The sequence below is a fragment of the Symphodus melops genome (genome assembly GCF_947650265.1).
Source record: "Symphodus melops genome assembly, chromosome: 5".
Lineage (NCBI taxonomy): Eukaryota > Metazoa > Chordata > Actinopteri > Labriformes > Labridae > Symphodus > Symphodus melops.
Genome location: NC_136695.1, coordinates 383,880 through 393,879, shown reverse-complemented (window position 1 = coordinate 393,879; position 10,000 = coordinate 383,880). Strand labels below are relative to the sequence as shown.

General features: G+C 52.5%; 2 protein-coding genes across 2 annotated transcripts in view; both read left to right on the top strand.

Moving 5' to 3' along the window:
- Positions 1-4,055, top strand: part of prune (prune exopolyphosphatase) — a 7,106-nt gene extending 3,051 nt beyond the window's left edge. Inside the window, exons 7-9 of the mRNA XM_079343683.1 lie at positions 2,363-2,521; positions 2,595-2,685; positions 3,209-4,055. Of these exons, the coding sequence (XP_079199809.1) occupies positions 2,363-2,521; positions 2,595-2,685; positions 3,209-3,426 (468 nt within the window). The 3' untranslated portion in view covers positions 3,427-4,055. The remainder of the gene's footprint in view (positions 1-2,362; positions 2,522-2,594; positions 2,686-3,208) is intronic.
- A 3,035-nt stretch (positions 4,056-7,090) lies between these two features.
- The window catches only part of bnipl (BCL2 interacting protein like), a 14,616-nt gene continuing 11,706 nt past the window's right edge, over positions 7,091-10,000 (top strand). The window contains exon 1 of the mRNA XM_079344604.1: positions 7,091-7,502. Within this exon, the coding sequence (XP_079200730.1) occupies positions 7,471-7,502 (32 nt within the window). The 5' untranslated portion in view covers positions 7,091-7,470. The remainder of the gene's footprint in view (positions 7,503-10,000) is intronic.

The window sequence follows — 10,000 nt, the reverse complement described above, 5'->3', positions numbered from 1 at the left end:
CACACTGTACTACACACACTGTACTACACACTGTACTACACACTGTACTACACACACTGTACTACACACTGTACTACACACACTGTACTACACACTGTACTACACACACTGTACTACACACTGTACTACACACACTGTACTACACACTGTACTACACACACTGTACTACACACTGTACTACACACTGTACTACACACACTGTACTACACACACTGTACTACACACTGTACTACACACACTGTACTACACACTGTACTACACACACTACACACACTGTACTACACACACTGTACTACACACTGTACTACACACTGTACTACACACACTGTACTACACACTGTACTACACACACTGTACTACACACTGTACTACACACACTGTACTACACACTGTACTACACACACTACACACACTGTACTACACACACTGTACTACACACACTGTACTACACGCTGTACTACACACTGTACTACACACACTGTACTACACACTGTACTACACACACTGTACTACACACTGTACTACACACACTGTACTACACACTGTACTACACGCTGTACTACACACACTGTACTACACACACTGTACTACACACACTGTACTACACACACTGTACTACACACACTGTACTACACACTGTACTACACACACTGTACTACACACACTACACACACTGTACTACACACTGTACTACACGCTGTACTACACACGCTGTACTACACACACTGTACTACACACTGTACTACACACTGTACTACACACACTGTACTACACACTGTACTACACACACTGTACTACACACTGTACTACACACTGTACTACACACTGTACTACACACTGTACTACACACTGTACTACACACACTGTACTACACACTGTACTACACACACTACACACACTGTACTACACACTGTACTACACAATGTACTACACACACTGTACTACACACTGTACTACACACTGTACTACACACTGTACTACACACACTGTACTACACACTGTACTACACACTGTACTACACACTGTACTACACACACTACACACGCTGTACTACACACTGTACTACACACTGCACTACACACACTGTACTACACACACTGTACTACACACACTGTACTACACACACTACACACACTGTACTACACACTGTACTACACACACTGTACTACACACTGTACTACACGCTGTACTACACGCTGTACTACACACTGTACTATACACTGTACTACACACTGTACTACACACTGTACTACACACTGTACTACACACACTACACACACTGTACTACACACACTACACACACTGTACTACACACTGTACTACACACTGCACTACACACTGCACTACACACTGTACTACACACACTACACACTCTGTACTACACGCTGTACCACACACCGTACTACACACTGTACTACACGCTGTACTACACACTGTACTACACGCTGTACTACACACTGTACTACACACTGTACTACACACTGTACTACACACTGTACTACACACACTGCACTACACACTGTACTACACGCTGTACTACACGCTGTACTACACACACTGTACTACACACACTGTACTACACACTGTACTACACACTGCACTACACACTGTACTACACACTGTACTACACACACTGTACTACACGCTGTACTACACACTGTACTACACACTGCACTACACACTGTACTACACACTGTACTTCACACGCTGTACTACACGCTGTACTACACACTGCACTACACACTGCACTACACACACTGCACTACACACTGCACTATACACTGTACTACACGCTGTACTACACACTGTACTACACGCTGTACTACACACACTGTACTACACACTGTAGTACTACACACTGTACTACACACTGTGCTACACACTGTGCTACACACACTGTACCACACACACTGTACCACACACACTGTGCTACACACTGTACTACACACTGTATCACACACACTGCACAACACACTGTACTACACACACTGCACTACACACACTGTACCACACACACTGTACTACACACTGTATCACACACACACACTGCACAACACACTGTACTACACACACTGTACCACACACACTGTACCACACACACTGCACTACACACACTGCACTACACACACTGTACTACACACACTGCACTACACACACTGTACCACACACACTGCACTACACACACTGTACTACACACACTGTGCCACACACACTGTACCACACACACTGCACTACACACTGTACCACACACACTGCACTACACACACTGCACTACACACAGTGTCATATTGAAGTGTCTATCTGCCAGTAGGGGGAGACAGAGAGCTGACAGGCTGTGTTAATGTGTGTGTGTGTGTGTCAGGACTTCCTGCAGAGGGCGGGGCTAGAGGCGGAGCTCTCAGATTTCTGTCTGAAATTTGGCTTTGACCTACTGCTGCTGATGACGATCTCCTTTAATGAGAGCAAGGAGCCAATCAGGGAGCTCGCTGTGTTCAGCCACAACAACACCTGCAGGCAACAGGTACGCACTGCGCTGATTGTGTTTTACATTATTTTGATGTTTCTGTGACAACTCTGGTGTCGTCCCTCCTCAGGTGAGCAGCTACCTGGAGCAGGCCCGTAACCCAGCCCTCCACCTCTGTCCAATCAGCAGCCCCCATCCTCACATCACAGCCTATCAGCAGGGTAAGCTCCTCCCCCTCTGAAGCTGCAGTCACACCAGAGGTCTCACTGATTCAAACCATCGACCTGTAACCATGGCAACATGAGAAGTTAGCAACTGTACTCAGACCCCAAACTTATAAAAAAAAAAATTCAGGTCTGTGTTAACGGCGCTCCAACCAGAGCCCGTCCCCCACGGCGCACCAATCAGAGCCCGTCCCCCACGGCGCACCAATCAGAGCCCGTCCCCCGCAGCGCTCCAACCAGAGCCCGTCCCCCGCAGCGCTCCAACCAGAGCCCGTCCCCCCGCGGCGCTCCAACCAGAGCCCGTCCCCCGCGGCGCTCCAACCAGAGCCCGTCCCCCACGGCGCACCAATCAGAGCCCGTCCCCCTCGGCGCACCAATCAGAGCCCGTCCCCCACGGCGCACCAATCAGAGCCCGTCCCCCGCAGCGCTCCCATTTTAATCCTTAAACATCAGAACTGTAAACAGCAGGTCAAATAAACTGTGTGAATGTTGAGTTTAAAGGTAAAATCTCTTTTCAAAGGAAACTCTCTGGCGTCTCGTAAGAAGCTCCTCCCCATCGTCAAAGACTTCCTGAAGGGGCGGGACGGAGACATGGAGGATGAGGATGAGTCTCAGGTCCCTCCCACCCCGATGAACAGTCTGGTGGAGGGCTGTCCATTGGACGATGGCCTGCCACACATCAGTGCCCAAGACCTCGAGGAGAAGTTCAGCAAGATGGCTGCCAGAGGAGCGCAGTGACCTCTGACCTGCCAGCTGTCAATCACACCGAGCACGCTCCGTCAGCTGATCTGATGATGATGAAGGTGCCTCAAGCCTCCAATGATACAGGTTCAGGTTCAATCACACCTTATGACGTGAACATTTCATCCATTAAAAGTAAAGAAGTGATGAAGATCATCTGGACGTCAGCAGGAAGTCAGCCCTTCAAAATAAAGTCTGAACTTATTAAGGTCATCAGAATGTAAAAGTTCCACATGATTCTAGTCAAATTAATATGATTACCTGTTTGTTACCATGGCAACAACATTAGAAGATGTTGTCGCTCAGTGTTAGTCTTTTATTGTTTTTAATAATCAGTAAACTCAGGCACTTCGTCTGAGAGGGCGGAGCTTAGTGAGCACGCCAGTGAGACAATCCAAACTGACTTTCTGTTCCTGCCACACGGGGGCGCCACCGTCTGCAGCTGTGATGATTCTTCTCTTCAAAGACACAGACGACATAACGCAGAAGAAGGAAGAGTCCTCCAATAGGAAGTGAGTGTGAAGGTCACATTGCAGAATCTGAAACCAGTCCAACCAGTCCAACCAGTGAATCTCCTCCCCTCCTTGTTCTCAGTCCATTTTTCAATAAAGCCTATCGATCAATAATTGAAGTGGTTGGTCAGTTCTCAGAATGATTTGTGATTGGATGAAATTCTTTTGATTGGATGCCTTGAGTCTGCAGGGGGTCTGGTCCTGATGTGGGGGTCTGGTCCTGATGTGGGGGTGTGGTCCTGATGTGGGGGTGTGGTCCTGATGTGGGGGGTCTGGTCCTGATGTGGGGGTGTGGTCCTGATGTGGGGGGTCTGGTCCTGATGTGGGGGTGTGGTCCTGATGTGGGGGTTCTGGTCCTGATGTGGGGGTGTGGTCCTGATGTGGGGGGTCTGGTCCTGATGTGGGGGTCTGGTCCTGATGTGGGGGTGTGGTCCTGATGTGGGGGGTCTGGTCCTGATGTGGGGGGTCTGGTCCTGATGTGGGGGTGTGGTCCTGATGTGGGGGGTCTGGTCCTGATGTGGGGGTGTGGTCCTGATGTGGGGGTTCTGGTCCTGATGTGGGGGTGTGGTCCTGATGTGGGGGGTCTGGTCCTGATGTGGGGGTGTGGTCCTTATGTGGGGGTTCTGGTCCTGATGTGGGGGGTCTGGTCCTGATGTGGGGGTGTGGTCCTGATGTGGGGGTCTGGTCCTGATGTGGGGGTGTGGTCCTGATGTGGGGGTGTGGTCCTGATGTGGGGGGTCTGGTCCTGATGTGGGGGTGTGGTCCTGATGTGGGGGGTCTGGTCCTGATGTGGGGGTCTGGTCCTGATGTGGGGGTGTGGTCCTGATGTGGGGGGTCTGGTCCTGATGTGGGGGGTCTGGTCTGATGTGGGGGTGTGGTCCTGATGTGGGGGGTCTGGTCCTGATGTGGGGGTGTGGTCCTGATGTGGGGGGTCTGGTCCTGATGTGGGGGTGTGGTCCTTATGTGGGGGTTCTGGTCCTGATGTGGGGGGTCTGGTCCTGATGTGGGGGGTCTGGTCCTGATGTGGGGGTGTGGTCCTGATGTGGGGGTCTGGTCCTGATGTGGGGGTGTGGTCCTGATGTGAGGGGTATGGTTCTGATGTGGGGGGTATGGTTCTGATGTGGGGGGTATGGTTCTGATGTGGGGGGTGTGGTCCTGATGTGGGGGTCTGGTCCTGATGTGGGGGGTATGATTCTGATGTGGGGGGTCTGGTCCTGATGTGGGGGGTGTGGTCGTGATGTGGGGGGTCTGGTCGTGATGTGGGGGGTCTGGTCCTGATGTGGGGGGTGTGGTCGTGATGTGGGGGTCTGGTCCTGATGTGGGGGTCTGGTCCTGATGTGGGGGTCTGGTCCTGATGTGGGGGTGTGGTCCTGATGTGGGGGTGTGGTCCTGATGTGGGGGTGTGGTCCTGATGTGGGGGTGTGGTCCTGATGTGGGGGGTCTGGTCCTGATGTGGGGGTGTGGTCCTGATGTGGGGGGTGTGGTCGTGATGTGGGGGTGTGGTCCTGATGTGGGGGTGTGGTCCTGATGTGGGGGGTCTGGTCCTGATGTGGGGGTGTGGTCCTGATGTGGGGGGTCTGGTCCTGATGTGGGGGTCTGGTCCTGATGTGGGGGTGTGGTCCTGATGTGGGGGGTGTGGTCCTGATGTGGGGGGTGTGGTCCTGATGTGGGGGTTTGGTCCTGATGTGGGGGGTGTGGTCCTGATGTGGGGGGTGTGGTCCTTTCTGTTCCTGCCACACGGGGGCGCCACCGTCTGCAGCTGTGATGATTCTTCTCTTCAAAGACACAGACGACACAACGCAGAAGAAGGAAGAGTCCTCCAATAGGAAGTGAGTGTGAAGGTCACATTGCAGAATCTGAAACCAGTCCAACCAGTCCAACCAGTGAATCTCCTCCCCTCCTTGTTCTCAGTCCATTTTTCAATAAAGCCTATCGATCAATAATTGAAGTGGTTGGTCAGTTCTCAGAATGATTTGTGATTGGATGAAATTCTTTTGATTGGATGCCTTGAGTCTGCAGGGGGTCTGGTCCTGATGTGGGGGTCTGGTCCTGATGTGGGGGTCTGGTCCTGATGTGGGGGGTGTGGTCCTGATGTGGGGGGTGTGGTCCTGATGTGGGGGGTGTGGTCCTGATGTGGGGGGTGTGGTCCTGATGTGGGGGGTGTGGTCCTGATGTGGGGGTGTGGTCCTGATGTGGGGGTTTGGTCCTGATGTGGGGGGTGTGGTCCTGATGTGGGGGGTGTGGTCCTTTCTGTTCCTGCCACACGGGGGCGCCACCGTCTGCAGCTGTGATGATTCTTCTCTTCAAAGACACAGACGACACAACGCAGAAGAAGGAAGAGTCCTCCAATAGGAAGTGAGTGTGAAGGTCACATTGCAGAATCTGAAACCAGTCCAACCAGTCCAACCAGTGAATCTCCTCCCCTCCTTGTTCTCAGTCCATTTTTCAATAAAGCCTATCGATCAATAATTGAAGTGGTTGGTCAGTTCTCAGAATGATTTGTGATTGGATGAAATTCTTTTGATTGGATGCCTTGAGTCTGCAGGGGGTCTGGTCCTGATGTGGGGGTCTGGTCCTGATGTGGGGGTCTGGTCCTGATGTGGGGGGTGTGGTCCTGATGTGGGGGGTGTGGTCCTGATGTGGGGGGTCTGGTCCTGATGTGGGGGTGTGGTCCTGATGTGGGGGTCTGGTCCTGATGTGGGGGGTGTGGTCCTGATGTGGGGGTGTGGTCCTGATGTGGGGGGTGTGGTCCTGATGTTGGGGTGTGGTCTTGATGTGGGGGGTCTGGTCCTGATGTGGGGGGTCTGGTCCTGATGTGGGGGTCTGGTCCTGATGTGGGGGTGTGGTCCTGATGTGGGGGGTGTGGTCCTGATGTGGGGGGTGTGGTCCTGATGTGGGGGGTCTGGTCCTGATGTGGGGGGTGTGGTCCTGATGTTGGGGTCTGGTCCTGATGTGAGGGGTCTGGTCCTGATGTGGGGGTCTGGTCCTGATGTGGGGGGTGTGGTCCTGATGTGGGGGGTGTGGTCCTGATGTGGGGGGTCTGGTCCTGATGTGGGGGGTCTGGTCCTGAAACAATTTCAACAAATCTATTTTACAGTCCCTCTCTTTTCACTTCCTGTTCAGGTTTCACAATAAATGTAGACTGAACCACGAGAGGCTTTAATTGTGAAAGAGGAAGTGATGCATTCACTGCAACAGGAAGCTGCAGGAGGAACAGATGATGACGCCTGCTTTAGACAAACTGATTGGTCGATTTGAATGAAGTCACAGTGTAGCGCACCTGCTGCCTCACCTGTCTGCACAGAACAGGGGCCAGCAGCCAATCAGATGACAGCTGTGCTCTGAAATGCAGCTGAACTAGTCCGGCAGAGTGAGAGAGGGCGAGTCTCATTGAGAGAGAGTGGGAACTCCCACAGAGAGAGAGAGAGAGAGAGGGCGAGAGAGAGGAAGGAGAGAGACTCAGAGAGCGAGCGACGTCCAGCTGCTCACACCTGCTGGTCAGAACACGCCGTGACATCACTGTGACATCATGAGCTCCTCCGCTGGACACACAGATAACAGGTATGCTGTGTGTGTGTGTGTGTGTGTGTGTGTGTGTGTGTGTGTGTGTGTGTGTGTGTGTGTGTGTGTGTGTGTGTGTGTGTGTGTGTGTGTGTGTGTGTGTGTGTGTGTGTGTGTGTGTGTGTGTGTGTGTGTTTCCTGTTCCAGCACAAAGAGGAAGTGTAGTTGCGGTTTGTGTTTTTTGGTCCCAGTGTTCGTTTTTCCAGGTCGTCAGTGAAGAGAGCTTGAAGTCAGCTGACTTCCTGTCTGCAGTGAAGGGTCAGAGACCTGAACCTGGATCCTCCTGACAACACCTCGGCTCTCCTGGAACCTCCTCCAGCACTCCTGGAACCTCCTCCAGCACTCCTGGAACCTCCTCCAGCACTCCTGGAACCTCCTCCAGCACTCCTGGATCCTCTTTGACCCCCCTGTGGATCCTCTTTGACCCCCTGTGGATCCTCTTTGACCCCCCCGTGAACCCTCTTTGACCCCCCCGTGGACCCTCTTTGACCCCCGTGGACCCTCTTTGACCCCCCGTGGACCCTCTTTGACCCCCCCGTGAACCCTCTTTGACCCCCTGTGGATCCTCTTTGACCCCCTCTGGATCCTCTTTGAACCCCCCTGTGGATCCTCTTTGACCCCCCGTGGATCCTCTTTAACCCCCTGTGGACCCTCTTTGACCCCCTGTGGACCCTCTTTGACCCCCTGTGGACCCTCTTTGACCCCCCCGTGGACCCTCTTTGACCCCCTGTGGATCCTCTTTGACCCCCCTGTGGATCCTCTTCAACCCCCCTGTGGATCCTCTTTAACCCCCCTGTGGATCCTCTTTAACCCCCTGTGGATCCTCTTTAAACCCCCGTGGACCCTCTTTGACCCCCTGTGGATTCTCTTTAACCCCCCGTGGACCCTCTTCAACCCTCCGTGGACCCTCTTCAACCCCCCTGTGGACCCTCTTTGACCCCCTGTGGATCCTCTTTAAACCCCCGTGGACCCTCTTTGACCCCCTGTGGATCCTCTTTAACCCCCCTGTGGACCCTCTTTGACCCCCTGTGGAGTCTAATGCTGAAGTCAGACGAGCTGCGCTCCAGATGTCACATGGTTTGCCTGATGGAGGGCGGGGCTTATTGTTTGTCCTTTTTAACAGGTTGTTTTAATTGTTTGTTTATTGTTTTTGTTTGTCTCTGGATATTTACATGAGCTTTAAAGCAAACCTCCTGAAGGATCTTTGAGTCCAACCAGAGACCCCTCTAACAGTGGATCCTCTAAACCCCCCCTCACTGACCCCTCACTGTCCCCTCACTGTCCCCTCACTGACCCCTCACTGTCCCCTCACTGTCCCCTCACTGACCCCTCACTGTCCCCTCACTGACCCCTCACTGTCCCCTCACTGTCCCCTCACTGTCCCCTCACTGACCCCTCACTGACCCCTCACTGTCCCCTCACTGACCCCTCACTGACCCCTCACTGACCCCTCACTGTCCCCTCACTGACCCCTCACTGACCCCTCACTGACCCCTCCTGATGCAGAGTAAAGAGTCCAGTTCTCCAGACCCTGCACTGCAGGATCTAGAAAAGCGGTAACAACAAACCCCTTTGAGTGTGATGGGACACACAGGTGCTGACAGGAAGTGAGGTAGAGCACAACACTGGCCGCAGTCTTCAGACCTCTAACCAGTGCAGCAACATTATCAAGAGTTCAACAAGAACAAAGAAACCTGCTGAGTTTTGGATTTTCCCAGCTGCACCCTGAAGGCACCACAGAGGACATGCAAACCCAAACCTAAAGGATGACATCCAACCCACATTCCACACACACACACACACACACACACACAGGTGTGGTCATCTGTGTGGGTGTGTTGGCCTTCTGCTTCAGTGACAACTAACAGAGGAACAATGGAGCCCCGCCCCCCTCGCCTGCTCATGTGCCACTCTGTGAAAAGTCACAATCAGAGCAGTCCGGCAGGTTTGTTTAGTCTAAAGACAGCAGCCAGGTGACAGGTGACAGGTGACAGCAGCCAGGTGACAGGTGACAGGTGACAGGTGACAGGTGAGAGTCACCTGACTTGAAACTTCAGGAAAATCAGGAATACACTTTAAATAAAGGAGTCTTGTTGAACAGAGAGAAACACGATAATGACTGTGTGTTTTGAGTTTGAGTGTAGATGACTGCAGCGTCCTCTACCGTGTCCTCATCTGTTTATTGGTTAGTATTAAGCCATCTCAATCTCAGCACCTGTTCCCATGTGTCCTTGAGCAAGACAACTAACCCCAACCTGCAGCCTCTACCATCAGTGTGTGAATGTGTATGAATGGATGAGTTCATACTGATGGACTCTGCAGCAGCCTCTACCATCAGTGTGTGAATGTGTGTGAATGGATGAGTTAATACTGATGGACTCTTTACTCTGCTGCAGCCTCTACCATCAGTGTGTGAATGTGTGTGAATGGATGAGTTAATACTGATGGACTCTTTACTCTGCTGCAGCCTCTACCATCAGTGTGTGAATGTGTATGAA